Here is a 19540-nt window from a genome sequence, read left to right on the forward strand (position 1 = left end):
ATAGAGTTAGCAGTCTCATGCCGTTCTCATTGAACTGGCCAACATGCACCCAGCAGAAAGTATACTTATTTTCCACCATAATTTGCAAATAAATTCATAAAAATCCTACAATGTGATTTTCTGGATTTGTTTTTCTCATTTTGTCTGTCATAGTTGAAGTGTACCTATGATGAAAATTACAGGCCTCTCTCGTCTTTTTAAGTGGGAGAACWTGCACAATTGGTGGCTGACTAAATACTTTTTTGCCCCACTGTATATTATATTACACTCAKTGTACAAAATATTAGGAACACCTGCTCTTTCCATGACATAGATTGACCAGGTGAGTCCAGGTGAAAGCTATGAACCCTTATGGATTCCACTTGTTAAATCCACTTCAATCAGTGTAGCTGAAGGGGAGGAGACAGGTTAAAGAAGGATTTTTAAGCCTTGAGACAATTGACATGGATTGTGTATTTGTGCCATTCAGAGAATGAATGGACAAGACAAAAGATTTAAGCACCGCTTTGTGTCAAGAACTGCAACGCTGCAAKGTTTTTGATGCTCAACAGTTTCCCATGTGTATCAAGAATGGTCCACCACMCGAAGGACATCCAGCCAACTKGAAACAACTATGGGAAGCATTGGAACCAATATGGTCCAGCATCCCTGTGGAACACTTTCAACACCTTRTAGAGTCCATGCCCCGACGAATGAAGGCTGTTCTGAGGGCTAAAGGGGGTGTAACTCAATATTAGGAAGGTGTTATGAGGGAAAATGTTGTTGTCTGAAGAGATAGCATTGAATTGTACTATCCGGTAAGACCCAAGTGCAGACTGTGTAGAAATAGCAATGTTTATTGTAACAACAGGGGCAGTCAAACGACAGGTCAAGGTAGGCAGGGGTCGATAATCCAGAGAAGTGGGGCAAAGGTACAGGACGGCAGGCAGGCTTAGGGTCAGGCAGAGTGGTCAGGCAGGCGGGCTCGGAGTCAGGATTGGCAGGGGTCAAAACCAGGAGGGCGAGAAAAGAGAGACTGGAAAAAGCTGGAGCTGAGACACAAAATGCTGGTAGACTTGGAACAAACAAGACAAACTGGCGCAGGCAGACAGAAAACACAGGTATAAATACCCAGGGGATAAGTGGGGAAGATGGGCGACACCTGGAGGGGGGTGGAGACAAGCACAATGACAGGTTAAACAGATCAGGGCGTGACATGTACAGTGTTGTACAGTGTCCTTAATGTTTTTTATACTCAATGTACGTATGTACAGTATATATATGGCTGTGATAGGAGAAAACTGAGGATGGATCAACAACGTTGTAGTTACTCCACAATGCTAACCTAATTGACTGTTAAAAGAAGGAAGTCTGTACAGAATAACAAATATTCCAAAACATGCATCCAGTTTGCAAAATGTAATACTGCAAAAAATGTGGCAAAGCAATGAACTTTTTGTCCTGAATACAAAGTGTTATGTTTGGGGCAAATCCAATACAACACATTACTGAGTACCACTCTCCATATTTTCAAGCATAGTGGTGGCTACATCATGTTATTGGTATGGTTGGAATCCTTAAATGGATCAAATCCCTTTAGCGGGATCGATTTGACAACATCCGGTGAAATGGCAGAGCGCCAAATTCAAATTAAATTACTATAAAAATGTAACTTTCATGAAATCACACATGCAATACACCAAATAAAAGCTACACTTGTGAATCCAGCCGCAGTGTCAGATTTCAAAAATGCTTTACGRCGAAAGCAAACCGTGCTATTATCTGAGGACAGSACCCCATCAAACAAAGACAGACAATCATAATTCAACCCGCCAGCCGCGACACAAAACTCAGAAATAAAGATATAATTCATGCCTTACCTTTGACGAGCTTTTTCTGTTGGCACTCCAATATGTCCCATAAACATCACAAATGGTCCTTTTGTTACGATTAATTCCGTCTCATATATCCAAAATGTCAATTTATATTTGACATGTTTGATCCAACTCACGCTACATGACTACAAAAATCTCTCATAAATTACCTGTAATCTTTGTCCAAACATTTCAAACAACTTTCGTAATACATCTTTAGGAATTTTTTTAACGTAAATAATCGATACAATTTAAGACGGGATAAACAGCTTCAATACCGGATGAAAACAAAGAAAGCATTGTCTAGGTCGCGCACCAAATATAGAGCGCACCTGGAGTGACACAGGAAAATAAAGGGCTACTTCTTTATTTCTCTAAAGAAAAACATCAACCAATTTCTAAAGACTGTTGAAATCTAGTGGAAGCTATAGGAACTGCAAGGATATTTCTATTAAAACGGCCTTGCCATAGAAACCAATGGAAAACAGATTGACCTCAAATAAAAATTCCCTTGATGGATTGTGCTGGGGTTTCGCCTACCAAATCAGTTCTGTTAACTCACAGACTTTATTCAAACAGTTTTAGAAACTTTAGAATGTTTTCTATCCAAATCTACCAATTATATGCATATCCAAGCTTCTGGGCCTGAGTAGCAGGCAGTTTACTTTGGGCACACTTTTCATCCGGACGTGAAAATAGCGCACCCAAGCCATAAGAAGTTTTAAGGACTGGGGAGTTTTTCAGGATAAAATTATGAAATTACCTAAGCACAGGCAAAATCCTAGAGGAAACCTGGTTCACTCTCTCTCCAAGACATTGGGAGATTAATTTACTTTTCAGCAGGACAACCCTAAAACACAAGGACAAATCCACACTGGGTTGCTTACCAAGAAGTCAGTTAATGTTCCTGAGTTGCTGAGTTACAGTTTGACTTAAATCTACTTGAAAATCTATGGCAAGACCTGAAGTGTTTGTCTGTCAATGATCAACAACCAATTTGACAGCTTGAATAATTTTTTTATAGAATAATGGGCAAATGTTGCACAATCCAGGTGTGGAAAGCTCTTACCTAGATTTACTCACAGCTGTATTACTTACAGCTGAAGGGCTGTCGCTTCTCCTCATCCTCAGACGAGGAGAGGAGAGAAGGATCATCAGACCAAAATGCAGCTTCAGGAAATAAGCCATCCCTTTATTTACACGACGATGGCAACACGAAACAGAAAAAACACTTTCAAATTTACAAAACAAGAAAACGACGTCGACGAAACCTGAACATAAACTTACATAACTAAACATAAACTCACGGACAGGAAACAGACGACATCAAAATGAACGAACAGCCAAACAGTCCCGTATGGTGCAAACATCGACACAGACACATACAAAACAAAACATAAAACTGGTCAGGACCGTTACATAACCCCCCCTCAAGGTGCGAACTCCGGGCGCACCAGCACAAAGTCCAGGGGAGGGTCTGGGTGGGCGTAGTGACCACGGTGGTGGCTCCGGCTCTGGACGCTGTCCCACACCACCATAGTCACTCCCCGTTTTTGTCTTCCCCTCCAATGCCACCCTAAACTCACATCCCCTAATAAACAGCCAGCACCAGGAGAAGGGGCAGCACCGGGACAAGGGCAGCACCGGGAAGGGGCAGCACCGGAACAAGGGACAAGCACCGGGACATGGGCAGCACCGGGACAGGGCAGCACGGGACAAGGGGCAGCACGGGACAAGGGGCAGCACCAGGTAAGGGGCAGCACCGGGATAAGGGCAGACACGGGACAAGGGGCACCGGGCAAGGGGCAGCACCGGGACAAGGGGCAAACACGGGACAAGGGGCAACACCGGGACAAGGGGCAGGTCCCGGCTGATAAACTCTGGCAGATCTGGGTGAGGACTCTGGCAGGTCTATGCATGGCTGACGGCTCTCGACGCTCATGGCAGGCTGACGGCTCTCGACGCTCATGGCAGGCTGACGGCTCTCGACGCTCATGGCAGGCTGACGGCTCTCGACGCTCATGGCGCTCTGACGGCTCTGGCTGCTCATGGCTCTCTGACGGCTCTGGCTGCTCATGGCTCTCTGACGGCTCTGGCTGCTCATGCTCTCTGACGGCTCTGGCTGCTCATGGCTCTCTGACGGCTCTGGCAGATCCCGTCTGGTTGGCGGCTCTGGCAGATCCGTCTGGCGGGCGGCTCTGGCAGATCCTGTCTGGCGGGCGGCTCTGGCAGATCTGTCTGGCGCTCTGTAGTCGTCGGCGGCGGGCTCTGGCGATCTGTCTGGCGGGCGGCTCTGGCAGATCCTGTCTTGGCGGGCGGCTCTAGCGGCTCCTGTCTGGCTGACGGCTCTAGCGGCTCCTGTCTGGCGGATGGCTCTGTAGGCTCATGGCAGACGGGCGGCTTTGCAGGCTCATGGCAGACGGGCGGCTTTGCAGGCTCCTGGCAGACGGATGGCTTCAGACGGCGCTGGGGAGAAGGATGGCTCAGATGGCGCTGGGAAGACGGATGGCTCAGATGGCGCTGGAAGACGGATGCTCTGGCCGGATACGGCGCACTGGTGTGGTGCGTAGGTGCACCGTGTAATGATAAGCACCTTCCTACTAGTGCGGGGAGGGGCACACTGTATTCTCAAAGCCCACTCTATAACTGATGCATGGTAGCCGTGACTGCCGGGCTGAGGACAAGCACATCAGGATTAGTAGGGGGAGAAGATACGTGTTACAGGGTCTGAAGACGCACTGGTAGCTTAGTGCGTGGCCGGAACTGGAGGCACCGGGCTAGATACACGCACTACAGGAGAGTGCGTGGAGGAGGAACAGGGCTCAGGATACGCACTGGTAGCCTAGTGCGTAGTGTAGACACTGTAGGTACTAGGCTGGGGCGGGGAGGTAGCGCCGGAATACCGGACCGTGCAGGCGTACTGGCTCTCTTGAGCATTGAGCCTGCCCAACCTTACCTGGTTGAATGCTCCCGGTTGCCCGACCAGTGCGGGGAGGTGAATAACCCGCACCGGGCATTGTAGGCGAACCGGGGAAACCATGCGTAAGGAGTGCCATGTATGCCGGCCCGAGGAGACGCACTGGAGACCAGACGCGTTGAGCCGGCCTCATGACACCTGGCTCAATACCCAATCTAGCCCTACCAGTGCGGGGAGGTGGAATAACCCGCACTGGGCTATGCACTCGTACAGGAGACACCGTGCGCTCTACTGCGTAACACGGCCTGCCCGTACTCCGCTCTCCACGGTAACTGGGAAGTGGGCGCAGGTCTCCTACCTGCCCTTGGCCCACTACCTCTTAGCCCCCCAAGAAATTTTGGGTGTTACTCACGGGCTTTTTGGGCTTCCGTGCCAGACGCGTTCCCTCATAACTCCGGTTCCTCTCTCCGGTAGCCTCTGCTCTCCTCAGTGCCTCCAGCTGTTCCCATGGGAGGCGATCTCTACCAGCCAGGATCTCCTCCCATGTGTAGACACCTTTTCATCCAATAAATCGTCCCATGTCCATTGCTCCTTCTTCCCTGTCCCTTACTCCGTTTATTTTTCCCTTGCCGCTTGGTCTTAGGAGGTGGGTGATTCTGTAAGGCTGTCGCTCCTCCTCATCCTCAGACGAGGAGAGGAGAGAAGGATCATCAGACCAAAATGCAGCTTCAGGGAAATAAGCCATCCTTTTATTTACACGACGATGGCAACACGAAACAGAAAAACACTTTCAAATTTACCAAACAAGAAAACGACGTCGACGAAAACTGAACATAAACTTACATAACTAAACATAAACTCACGGACAGGAAACAGACGACATCAAAATGAACGAACAGCCAAACAGTCCCGTATGGTGCAAACATCGACACAGACACATACAAAAACAACATAAAACTGGTCAGGACCGTTACAACAGCTGTATTCACTGCCAAAGGTGCTTCTACAAAGTATTGACTCAGGGGTGTGAATACTTATGTAAATGAGATATTTCTGTAATTAATTATCAATAAATGTGTAAATTTTCCAACCCAATCTGTCATTATGGCGTATTTTGTGTAGATCTGTGCGGAAAAAATAACAATTTAATACATTTTGAATTCTGTCTGTATTACAACAAAATGTGAAATAAGTCAAGGGGTGTGAATACTTTCTGAAGGAACTGTATATASACAGAACAAAAATATAAAAACAACATGTAAATTGTTGGTCCCATGTTTCATGAGCTGAAATAAAACATCCCAGAAATGTTCCATATGCAGAAAAAGCTTATTTCTCTCAAATGTTRTGCACAAATTTGTTTACATCCCTGTTAGTGAGCATTTGTCCTTTGCCAAGATAATCCATCCACCTGACAGGTGTGRCATATCAGGAAGCTGATTAAACAGCATGATCATTACACAGGTGCRCCTTGTGCTGGGGACAATAAAAGGCCACACTAAAATTTGCAGTTTTGTCACACAACACAATTCCCCAGATATCTTAAGTTTTCAGGGAGCCAGCAATTGGCATGCTGACTGCAGGAATGTCCACCACCAAAGGTGTTGCAAGATATTTTAATATTAATTTCTCTACCATAAGCTGCCTCCAACATTGTTTTAGAGAATTTGGCAGTACGTCCAACCGGCCTCACACCGCAGACCACGTGTATAGCGTCGTGTGGTGTCAGTATAGGCCGGCAGAAGCTACAGACAACGAACACAATTGCATTTTATCGATGGGAATTTGAATGCAGAGAGATACAGTGAAGAGATCCTGAGGTCCATTGTCGTAGACATTTATCCACTGCTATCAACTCATGCTTCAGCAAAATAATGCACGACCCCATGTCGCAAGGATCTGTACACAATTCCTGGAAGCTGAAATTGTCCCAGTTTTTCCATGGCCTGCATACTTACCAGACATGTCACCCATTGAGCATGTTTGGTATGCTCTGGAACGGCRTGTACAACAGCGTATTCCAGTTCCTGACAATATCCAGAAACTTCGCACAGCCGTTGAAGAGGAGTGGGACAACATTCCACAGGCCACAATCAACAGCCTGATCAACTCTATGCGAAGGATATGTGCCGCACTGCATGAGGCAAATGGTGGTCACACCAGATACTGACTGGTTTTCTGATCCACCCCCCTACCCTTTTACCTTTTTTAGGTATCTGTGATAAACAGATGCATATCTGTATTCCCAGTCATGTGAAATCCATAGATAAGTGCCAATTTTTTTAAATTATTGATTGATTACCTTATATGAACTGTAACTAAGTAAAATCTTTGAAATTGTTACATGTTGTGTGTTTATATTTTTGTTCAGTATAGATAGATAGATGCCAAAATAAAGGTAACACCAACATAAACTGTGTAAATAGGGCTTCGGGCCACCACGAGCGAGAACAGCTTCAATGCACCATGGCATGCATCCTACAAGTGTCTGGAACTCTATTGGAGGGATGTGACACCATTCTTCCATGAGAAATTCCATCATTTGGTGGTGGAAAACGCTCATCAAACCATTCAGTGACCACTCGTGCCCTGTGGATGAGGGCACTGTCATCCCGTGGGGGCATAGCCAAAATAATGGCCTGCCCATCATTTTTATACATGGCCTTATAAATGACGGGATGGTAATTGCTTAATTATATACAGTGAGGTCCAAAGGTATTTRGACAGTGACACATTTTTTGTTGCTTTTAATATTTTCATCCATGTCAGTGAACCGTTTAGAAATTACAGCACTTTTTGTACATAGTTCCCCCATTTTAGGGAACCAAAAGTATTTGTATTAAAGTAGTCGAAGGTTTAGTATTTGGTCCCATATTCCTAGCAAGCAATGACWACATCAAGCTTGTGACTCGAMAAACTTGTTGATGCATTTGCAGTTTGTTTTKGTTGTGTGTCAGATTATTTTGTRCCCAATAGAAATCAATGGTAAATAATGCATTGTGTCATTTTGGAGTCACTTTTATTGTAAATAAAAATAGAATATGTTTCTGAACAAATCTAGATTCATGTGGATGCTTCCATGATTACGAATAWTCCTGCATTAATTGTAAATAATGATGAGAGAGAAGTTACAGAGCCACAAAGATYATACCCCCAAAACATGCTAACCTTACCTCTCACCAATACCAATAAGRGGCGAGRCTAGCATTTTTGGGGGTATGCTATTTATGCCTCTGTAACTTTCTCATWCATCATTATATATGATTMATTCATAATTATCCACAATCATGGTAYCATCCACATGAATATAGAAGTGTCGAATAGTACGCTGGTATTTTTTAAATCGCTGATACCAGGGGCACCTGTTCAGTTCCACAAAAAAGACAATGAGTGCATTCATTAACCGAGCGCCCCAATACGCGCAACCGTGAAATGCCTTTTAAACTCAAGGATTCTGAGGCCTGTCATCTCCAGGGCCCTATCCCTTGATGTGTACAGTGATATAACATGACATCATGTCATTGGCAAATTATTTTCATTTGTCAGTCCTCTCAGGTTAGCAACGGAGATCAACCTCCTTCAAAAAAAGAAAAATGTATTATATGTTTGTRCTTGTCTGAGGTGGTGATGCTGACTGATTTAGTAATGTGACAGATCTGGGAGGCCTCCAGGGGAGCCCTTCTCTTCTCTTTTCTCTCCGCGATGTTCATATCACAAGCGGTGTGYAGCTCCAGACTGAGCTTGGCACGTCCCCGACAATAACGCACTTCATCTCGGACTCCGCGCCTCGGACCTGAGGGTACCAGTAACTTCCCAGGGTGCTATTCGGACATGCTACCTCACCAGAAAACTGCAGAMTTCAGACGGGTATGATTTGGATTTGGAAATGCGATCTTGTGGCCACTTAAATCTTTTACAATCTATACAATCTTCAGAGAGGCAGTGCCGAGATTCAAGGATAMTTCCTTCACAGGGTTAGGAAAGAAACGTTGCTGAACTTCCCTTTGGCGCAATTCTGCAATAATACGAAATACTCTGAGACCACGTTGAATTCTGAGAAGCACCTGACAATTGCCTAGTGCACTTTATCTAATTGGATGAGGGTTTGACAACTATTGAATGACGCTGTCAAATAACAATGTTTCAAACTTGTGAATTGAGGTTTGGCGTTGGTTCTGTCGTCTCCGATTTGGTAGCCTAAACATCAATGGATACATCAATTTGGAATACAAGCCCCTATTGTCGCGTGTTTTAGGATACACAATGCTAGTACTACTATTGAGATTACTGTGCTTTTCACWTTGTAGCGAGGTTGTTTTCACTCACATACACCGGGAGAAGACAAAGACAAATGTTACTCCTAGACATGATGCCGTCACTAACTGGAACGTAAACAAAACCAATAGTAGGCAGAGCTGGCACTCGGCGTATGGCAGAGTTGTCAAAGAAATGGACAGTAAAAGGGTGCACACCTCAAGTGCATCGTCTTGGGATGTGGTTAGGACATGGGTGGATAACATGAATGGGACTGTTAATATGGAAAGAGTTATGAATGAAAGAGCAATAGTGCGCAAAAGCCATTCATCAAATGGAACCGATTATGTTACGTTACTCGAGGATGGAAAGTCAGAGAGCCTCAAGGTGGACAAGTTGGACACCGAGAAGCATGCAACCATGGAAACGCGGGATTTTGTATATGGTMATTTAAACCCCTCCATGAGACACACGCGAGGAGGACACCACCGTAACGAGCACAAACGGATCAGCAGACACAAAAGAGGGACTGTAAGCCGTCGGAGAAGAAATGTGAAGGATGGCAGTAAAAAAGAGAACAAAATAAGTGAGCCAACCATGCTGTCAGATGCGTCTTTGGATGTACTGTTGGCCATGTGGAAACCGCTGCCTAAACCTATGGCCCAGAACCAGTCAACAGACTTGCCATTTGATGCCAGTGATTATGAACAGTTCACTTTGGCAGACCTCCAGGACTATACCACAATGATTCCTCTCAATCCTCAAACAAAGAGAAAATATGTAATAAAAACGAACTTTTACCCCATAACAGCAGAATCATATGCCATCATGATCATTTCAGTCATCATTTTCACTGTTGGAATAATTGGGAATATGGCAATCATGTGCATTGTGTGCCACAACTACTACATGAGAAGTATTTCAAATTCTCTTCTTGCCAATCTCGCCCTTTGGGATTTTGTTGTCATCTTTTTCTGCCTGCCGCTGGTGATATTCCATGAACTAACCAAGAACTGGTTGTTGGGGGAGTTCTCCTGTAAAATCATCCCCTATATTGAGGTAATTCCCACTAGCTATTGTGTTACTTGAGTGAGTGTTATGATTGGGTGTTGAAGTGGGGTCCCTGTTCAAAGTCTGCTGTCAATAACTCTCTTCCTTGTCACTTGTCATATCTACATTCTATTCTGCATTGTAGGTACTTCATATGATATGCAATGATCTGTGCCCAATTATGTGCACAGCCTGGTCTCATAAACTAGACGTAGCATAGTAAATGTAAATCTGGGCCACTGAATTTAGTATGATGTGTTATGTTTGGTATGGTTACATAAAACAGAAGGTTACTTAAGGCAAAAAATAAAGGAGGGTGGTTGGTCGGGCATATAACGCGAATGTCTAGCAACCCAACGGTTGCATGTTCGAATCTTACCATGGACAACTTTAGCATTTTAGCTAATAAGAAACTTTTAACCACTTACAAATGTTTAGCTACTTTGCAACTAGAATGTAAGCTAACCCTTCCCCTAACCTTAACACTTAACACAGGTAGCCTAGCGGTTAAGAGCGTTGGGGCAGTAACCGTAATGTTGCTGGTTTGAATCCCTGAGCCGACTAGGTGAATCACCTGCAAAGTGCCCTTGAGCAAGGCACTTAACCCTAATTGCTCATGTAAGTCGCTCTGCATTAGAGCGTCTGCTAAATGACTACATTTTTGTTTTGCTAAACCTAACTCTTAACCCTAACCCCTAGCCTAGCTAACGTTAGCCAGCTAGCTAACATTAGCCACAACAAATTAGAATTCTTAGCATATCATATGTTTTGTAAATTCTTAACATATTGCACATTTTGCAAATTCGTAACATATCATGAAAATGGATGATGGACATCCACAAATTAATACATACCATACGTAACATATCACACCAAATGGAGTGTCACAGGTGTACGTACAGAACAATACAAAATGCTCTGAGACCAGGTTGGTGTGCACTGTACCAGGTTTAGATTACTTGTTCTCCAATGTCACCTCAACATGTTGTTTCAAACTCTTAGGTGACCTGTCACTGGCTAGATACAGAAGTAAATGCCCCTAAGGCAATCTATKGTCAGAAATAGAGTTACAGTCCTACTTTCTCTCCAGTCTAAACAATGAGACAGTGGGCCTCAGTAATTACTGCACAGACCCACACCTAATATTGCATCAGTTTACCATGTCTATTTCAGCAGTAAGGCAGCTCTTTTGTCAGCCATCTATTGTAAAATATACAATGGTCAAATTAGGTTTTGAGGGATCACATAGACATTGTGCAGAGCCTCTAAAATAACATGTTTTACAGAGTTACACAAATCTAAACACACAGTAAAGTATATATATTGTGGCCATAGCATAGGCAACTAAAGGCTCTGTATTAGTATTAGCACACTTGTTACTACCCCCCCCACCCCCCAATCTTTCTGAGCAAAACATTTTTTAAGAAAAAAAAATCTGGGACATTAAAGTCTGTAAAAACACCAGGAAATCAGCTCCAAGTGATTTTGATTTAAGAAATATGTTCCCAAGTAATCTCACACATATAGAGATGGTATACAAATGTGGTATACAAGGTTTAAAATTATTATGTTTTATTCAAACATTATATATGTTTGGGCWTCTTGCGGTCAATTTGCAGTCTATAAATTATTTATAATTATGTTCTGGCCCCTCGACCATCCGCTCAAGAAAAAAATCAGCCCGTGGCTGAATCTAGTTGATGATGCCTGCCCTAGATCTTATGCATTCCAAGAACTTGGAACACCTTATACAGTTTGCAAAATAAACTGTGATTAAGGTCACAGCGTTAAAACTATGCACCTCAACAACTATGCACTTTCTTGGTGAAAGTAGCTTTGATTGGAATAAACGCAGATGTGAAGAGATTGGATGAGTATAATCAACACATTGACGAACCCACCTTGTCCTTGATAGGCTAGGTGCAATTTTCCCTACTGTTTACACCTATCCAATCCTTTCACATCTCCACAACTGCAAAACCCTAGGGCTGGGTGTACCTGTCTCTATTTTATAAAGTCCAATCCTCTCCTCTTCCACAGACCTCTTTGACTTAATCTCCTGCCTTTTACCAGTCTGTCTTTTCTGACAGTCACAGAAATGTACYTCATGTAAGATGGATGAATCTTGCAGGGGTTCACTGTCATACTGCGGGTCCTGAGTGCCTTTCATGGGAAATGTGTTAATTATTTACCCRGAGAAGGAAGCACACTCCTTTTAGAAGAGGAAATTATCTAGATGATAAAGCTTTTACGGGTGGCTAAATTCATCTGTCCGGGCGTACATATTGTACATAATGGCAACAAGACAGATAAACCACCACACAAAGACCCAAACAATCCAAATATGTCTGTAAGCTGCTTAGTGACAGGGTTTGTAAGTCCAACATTTACATTTGACATAATGCAGAGCAATTGAGAGCCTTACCAAAGGGCACAGACAGATTTTTCACCTAGTCGGCTCGGGGATTCAAACCAGCAACCTTTCAGTTACTGGCCCAATGGTCTTAAATACTAGGCTACCTGCCGCCCTGTAGGCAATTTAAAACCACAGTCCCAGACCTAGCACTTTAAGTCTCTTTGAGTCGCCTACCTCTATGGTAAGAACATTAAAGGCATAGTGGCAACGGCATCCTCGTTATGTTAAGTGACTCGGTAATCAAGCATTTAATGGAGCGTAATTACAGAAACAGTGGGGACATTAATTCTAATGGTTCCTGTGGCAACTGAAGTACTCTGTCACATGAAAATGTGTCATTATGGACACAAAGGTGACAGAGGTTAGTTACACAAGGCCTGCCCGCCACTAACAGCTGGTGCGCGATGTCTAATATTAAAGAAGTCTCGAGGTATTGCTCGCCTGAGGTAGAGTACCTTATGATAAACTGTAGACCACATTGTCTACCAAGAGAGTTCTGATCTATATTATTCGTAGCCGTCTATTTACCACCACAGAGCGATGCTGGCACTAAGACCATACTCAACCAACTCTATAAGGCCATAAGCAAACAAGAAAATGCTCACCCAGAAGCGGCGCTCCTAGTGSCCGGGGACTTTAATGCGGGCAAACTTAAATCAGTTTTACCACATTTTTACCAACATGTCACATGTGCAACCAGAGAAAAAAAACTCTAGACCACCTTTACTCAACACACAGAGATGCATACAAAGCTCTCCCCCACCCTCCATTTGGCAAATCTTACCATAATTCTATTCTCCTGATTCAAACAAAGGCTAATTTTGTTCAGGACAATCCAGGGTATGACGCCATGTCATCTTGTAACTGTACATTTAACATAGTGATCATAAACATTGACGTGACATGACATGATATGACATGAGTTTTATGACATGGAAATGTGAAGTGCACATTTGAATTTAGGGTGTCTGGCTTGCTTGTATGACATCAAAGCAGTGTTTATTATAATCCTCAACGTCTCAGATTTCAAATACATAGATTCTTCTTAATTTACAGCATTTCCCTCACCCAGAAAACCATTTTTTTTCTTGCACAAGTTGACCAATTAGAGGGAGGGATGGGGTCAACTTCTTGTCGCGTAGGGGTGCTCAAGTTAAGAACAGCTGTCAGTCAAAACCCATACAGCGCTGTGAATTGCAGAGCCTGAGCTCTGACATCATTTATAGCATGTTGCTGTACAGCCACTGCGTTCCAATTGAAACGCTTATCAATGCCCAAATCTTCCATTTTCAACCCGTATACGGGTAGGAGTGTAAAGGGCTACATACAAATGGTGCTGTTTGTGAAGTGCAACAGATCTCTCTCTCTCTCTCTCTGAGGTCATAAGGACCAAACAGATCAAAGCCTGCCCCTGTACGTCTGACAGTACTCATGGCTTCTCTGGCTCAGGCACTGGCTCCTGTGTTTACACCTTCCTCTGCCAAGGCCCATAAGGAGGCAGTTACAATGATCAAGACTAGCAACAAAAGAACATAGCACTACTACACAGTCTAGAAGACAACACTGAACTTAATACTCAATGTAAACTGCAGATCTGCTGTCTCTGAGTTCTACGTGTATTAGCGTGTAAGATTTGGGTGAAAAAGCAATCACATTTGCAACATTTTTGTGGCTGTATTGTGATAGCAAAAGATTGGAGCATAGTGAAGATCTGGGTGTAGGGATAGAGATATTGCATTGAGATATTAATCTCCATGCCTCATGGTCTGCAGTTTGTTTTCATGTTATTTAATCATGAATATGAGCTGGCTCTCTTGCCAGGTCCATAASTTGATTAGGCTAAGAAATGAGAACTGCATACTGTAACCATCGAGGACTACAATTGGTCTCCCTTGCACACAGCACGATATGCTGTGCTCTTTCTTTATCACATTACAAAGTCATCGATATTATAAGCTGTTGCTCTAAAAATAAAAGTCTAAAGTCTCCCCTTTGGCATCCAACTATAGTCTCCCCACTCTTTAAAACAATATCACTCATAACACATTACTCATGGCTACTTTCAAACATCTCAGTATAGGAAATGAGGATCTAGTGTGCGATGAAGGACGGAAAAATCTGTTTGTCATTTATTAAAACAAGTGTGGACATTTGAGTTCTCCAGTAAGAGAGCTGTCAAAACAGGACCTCTTTATGGAAGATGTCTCTCCCTCTCTCTAAACCTGKTGACGTCTAGTATTCTGTGCTGTACCATTGTCATTTGAAAATTGTTCCAAGCGGTCTTTAAAACATGGATGGTTTACAGTGGACACATTCTTTYGGTCTTTTCAGAGAGCAACATGGCTCTGGGGCCTTGGTATTTTATYCAGACTTCCCAAGGTGCTATACAATAAGGAGAAGTATCTGGAGACTGGATACATTTTCTATACTTGTTTCTCAATCAAAAACAAAATAACTCTCACTGTATTGTTAATGTGCAGTAATAACACATTAACTGGATAGTATCTTTCATTCTCCTCCCTTCTCTTTGTCCTTCCAGGTCGCCTCCCTAGGGGTTACCACCTTTACCCTGTGCGCCTTGTGCATCGACCGCTTCCGCGCTGCCAACAACGTCCAGATGTACTATGAGATGATTGAGAACTGTGCCTCCACGGCCGCCAAGCTGGCCGTTATCTGGATCGGGGCTCTCCTATTGGCCCTGCCAGAGCTCCTGATCCGCCAGCTGGTCACTGAAGATGGCGAGCCTCCGGATGTGACGCCCTGCCAGCGCTGCGTGGTTCGTATCTCCACCGAGCTCCCTGACACGCTCTACGTACTGGGCCTGACCTATGATGGTGCTCGCCTCTGGTGGTACTTTGGCTGCTACTTCTGCCTGCCCACGCTGTTCACCATCGGCAGCTCCCTGGTGACCGCCTGTAAGATCCGGCAGGCCGAGCGGGCCTGTGTGCGTGGCAACAAGAAACAGATCCAYCAGGAGAGCCAGATGAACTGCACAGTTGTGGCTTTGGCCATCCTCTATGGCTTCTGCATCATCCCAGAGAACATCTGCAACATCGTCACTGTCTACATGGCGGCGGGAATTCCCAGACGGACCCTGGACATTCTCCATCTGGTCAGCCAGCTRCTGTTGTTCTGTAAGTCGGCAGTGACACCTGTCCTGCTGTTCTGCCTGTGCCAGCCCTTCAGCCGGGCCTTCCTGGACTGCTGCTGCTGCTGCTGTGACGAGTGTGGCCCGACCAGATCTTCCACCACCGCCACCACCAGCGAGGAGAACGAGCACGAGTGCACCACCAYCGACCTGGAGCTGTCGCCCTTCAGCACCATCCACAGGGAGGCATCCTCCTCCTACACCACTGCAGCGACCCACTGCTAAGAAGGGTCAAAAGGTCATGACCTCCATCAGATGTTACAACTGCCCTGTGAAGAGGTCAAGAGATCGGACTGTAAACCTATTGGGCTGATTTCCCGCACTCKGATTAAATTTACTCCATTGAGAATGCTTGCTAGTCTGGGGATAGGCTTAATCTGAGTCTGGGAGACCCTTACAGTTAGGATTAGTAAATGTTTTATTCCCAACAAGTTAGAGTTTAGAGGACACACCCTATTCTAAATGTTCACTTCATTTCCTGAATTTACTTTGAATTTAATTGATGTAAACTCTGGTGAACATATGTCTCGGTTTACTCAAGTTGTGTGTGTATATAYAGTTGAAGTCGGAAGTTTACATACACTTAGGTTGGAGTCATTAAATCTTGTTTTTCCACCACTCCACACATTTCTTGTTAACAMACTATAGTTTTGGCAAGTCGGTTAGGACATCTACTTTGTGCATCACACAAGTAATTTTTSMAACATTTGTTTACATAGAAATGATTTCACTTATAATTCACTGTATCACAACTCCAGTGGGTCAGAAGTTTACATACACTAAATTGACAGTGCCTTTTTTAACAGCTTGGAAAATGATATCATGGCTTCAGAAGCTTCTGATAGGCTAATTGACATAATTTGAGTCAATTGGAGGTGTATCTGTGGATGTATTTCAAGGCCTACCTTCAAACTCAGTGCCTCTTTGCTTGACATCATGGGAAAATCTAAAGAAATCAGCCAAGACCTCAGATAAAAATAATTTGTAGACCACAAATTCATCCTTGGGAGCAATTTCCAAATGCCTGAAGGTACCACGTTCATCTGTAAAAACAATAGTACGCAAGTATAAACACCATGGGACCACGCAGCCGTCATACCACTCAGGAAGCAGACATGTTCTGTCTCCTAGAGATTAACGTACTTTGGTGCGAAAATTGCAAATCAATCCCAGAACAGCAGCAAAGGACCTTGTGAAGATGCTGGAGGAAACAGGTACAAAAGTATCCACAGTAAAAACGCCATGTTCCCCATGTTGTGGGGATGCTTTGCTGCAAGAGGGACTGGTGCACTTCACAAAATAGATGGCATCATGAGGAAAATGAAAATTATGTGGATATATTGAAGCAACATCTCAAGACATCAGTCAGGAAGTTAAAGCTTGGTCGAAAATGGTTCTTCCAAATGGGCAATGACCCCAAGCATACGTCCAAAGTTGTGGCAAAATGGCTTAAGGACAACAAAGTCAAGGTATTGGAGTGGCCATCACAAAGCCCTGACCTCAAGCCTATAGAAAATTTGTGGGCAGAACTGAAAAAGCGTGTGCGAGCAAGGAGGCCTACAAACCTGACTCAGTTACACCAGCTCTGTCAGGAGGAATGGGCCAAAATTCACCCAACTTATTGTGGGAAGCTTGTGGAAGGCTAYCCGAAGTGTTTGACCCAAGTTAAACAATTTAAAGGCAACGCTACCAAATACTTATTGAGTGTATGTAAACTTCTGACCCACTGGGAATGTGATGAAAGAAATAAAAGCTGAAATAAATAATTCTCTCTACTATTATTCTGACATTTCACATTCTTAAAATAAAGTGGTGATCCTAACTGACCTAARACAGGGAATTTTTACTTGGATTAAATGTCAGGAATTGTGAAAACTGAGTTWAAATTTATTTGGCTAAGGTGTATGTAAACTTCCGACTTCAACTGTATGATAAATTGTCCATTTGTTTACAGAAACCATACGGAAAGGAATGTGAATAGTTCAATTCAACATTTTGAATTTATTAACTCACCAGTATTTTCTATTTTTSAATTTGCACTGAAATGTACCATCTTTATTTTGTTTGTTGTTGTTTTTTTGTCATGTTTTTATTTTATTTTGTTGTCTCTTTCTGCTTCCCGAGGGTCTCAAATGGAAAGCAATATATTGAAATGGCTGGTCGTAGTGTATTGTGTTTTGCTGATAATGGTGATTCTTGTGAATCAGTTCAAAGTTATTCCTAGCTCCCTTGCTATGTAAGTATATTATTCAGTCTGTATTTGATAGCAGAAAACTGTGCGATACACTTCAGTCAGTCAGTAAACTTACTGGAGTGGTGTTTTTTTTTATCTCACTTTAATAAATAAATATAAAAAGAGTTTGACTRAATGTTTCTTTGACAAAATGTACATTTTTCGATATCTTCATTTAAGGAATAAACAACCCATTTACTATTTAGGGATTAATATACCCTATCAAAACTGCTAACCATTACTTTATCGTTTGTCTTGGGAACTAAACATATGTGATTATATTCTCCAGAGGAGAGTGGTTTCCTGATAATGGCCAGTTAGCTTTCATAGAGGGGGAGCTGCTCATCTGGCCACCGTGTCATCATCACTATCCACTCCCCAGAGTAAACACAGCAGGCCTTGTTCCCTACCCGTCACCAAGGCAACCTCAGGAATCTGCTTCTCAGATGTCTCTGTGACTTCATGGTCGGCCGAGTGGCAGGGAGTCAGGTCAGATGGTAGGATGGATGGAGAGAATGGTTCCCGGGATTGGACTTAACTAGGGTATGGTGCGACTCATGCATTAACATGAAGATGGTCTGTTATGGTCAGTTGTTGGCTCCCTTGAGCTTATTACAGACATAAGCCTCGCTAACTGCTAACCAGAATGTTTCTGTCTAGTTCACTTCAGTCYTCCTTGTATATTTATCCAGTTTCTGAGGCAGTGTCCTAGGATCATGTGAAGATTGAACATTTCTGGAACATGCTCGACTTGAATGTCAAGCTTTTAAAAAATGATGGTCAAGAAACAACTGCGCTGATAGGAATGGCATAGATGGACAAAATAATATTGCAGGCTAAACTGGATTGTCTCTGTTTAACAGGATTATACATGTTTTACAGTATTACTCCCTGGTCCTGATTTGTAATACATTAGCAAGATATTGCTTGCTTGCAATACTACAGTAGCAAAACAGCCTACAATAAGGTAGCCATCACTTCCATATACAGTGCAACAAAATAGTGGATGAGTTATATACACTGAGTATACAAAACATTAAGTACACCTGGGTGTGCAACCCAATATTAGGAAGGTGTTCCTAATGTATGGTATACTCAKTGTATATAATTCATCCACCATGTGTAGAGTCATGATGGCCCCAAATCATTTGGCTGTCASATCTGGTCTTGTTAAGTAACATAACATAAAACCTTATTCTCCTCACAAAACTGTCATCCCACAGTGCATCTGAGACGGTCTTTCATTTTCAATCACTCCCTCTGTTCTTGATGGTAATATGCATAGTGACTTGTTTTCTATTCACATGAAGTAAAAGGCTGCACAWAGTTCACGGTAGCTGAGGGGGCATTGAACAACAACCCATTTTACAGGTTAAGACAACCCTGAASAAGGCACTGCATGCTGAAACATTGTTTAGGTTTTCCCGTTAAATTGTTGGGAGTATATGGAGAGTGTGTAACTTTCTTTCTTTGTTTTTGTACAGGCAACACATTGCCAGAAATTAGCCATCATTGCTCAACATTTTGCTTTTTGGTGGTATTGTTCGTCTTGGCTAAAGGTGAGCTGCAGATAGAACTGGTGTTTTCAATAGAACGGCATGACTCCTGAATCCAGCTGTCAGAGAAGCAAAATCTGATCAAAAGCTGAAAAGAAAATGGTCCCTATAGC

The 19540-nt window shown here is 43.4% G+C and overlaps 1 protein-coding gene across 2 annotated transcripts; it reads left to right on the forward strand.

The window, feature by feature from the left end:
* Positions 1-8406: 8406 nt before the first annotated feature.
* LOC111962170 (prosaposin receptor GPR37) lies at positions 8407-17996 on the forward strand. 2 transcript variants are annotated; one of them, XM_023985043.2, is made up of 2 exons: positions 8407-10083; positions 15030-17996. In XM_023985043.2, exons 1-2 carry the CDS (start codon positions 9034-9036, stop codon positions 15861-15863), a joined length of 1884 nt encoding a protein of 627 aa, XP_023840811.1. In that variant the 5' UTR covers positions 8407-9033; the 3' UTR covers positions 15864-17996. The 2 variants fall into 2 exon arrangements, with proteins under 2 accessions (XP_023840811.1, XP_023840812.1); XM_023985044.2 differs by having other exon boundaries at positions 8409-8637.
* Positions 17997-19540: the final 1544 nt, after the last annotated feature.

The sequence above is a fragment of the Salvelinus sp. IW2-2015 genome, linkage group LG4q.1:29 (assembly GCF_002910315.2).
Source record: "Salvelinus sp. IW2-2015 linkage group LG4q.1:29, ASM291031v2, whole genome shotgun sequence".
NCBI classification, from domain to species: Eukaryota; Metazoa; Chordata; class Actinopteri; order Salmoniformes; family Salmonidae; genus Salvelinus; species Salvelinus sp. IW2-2015.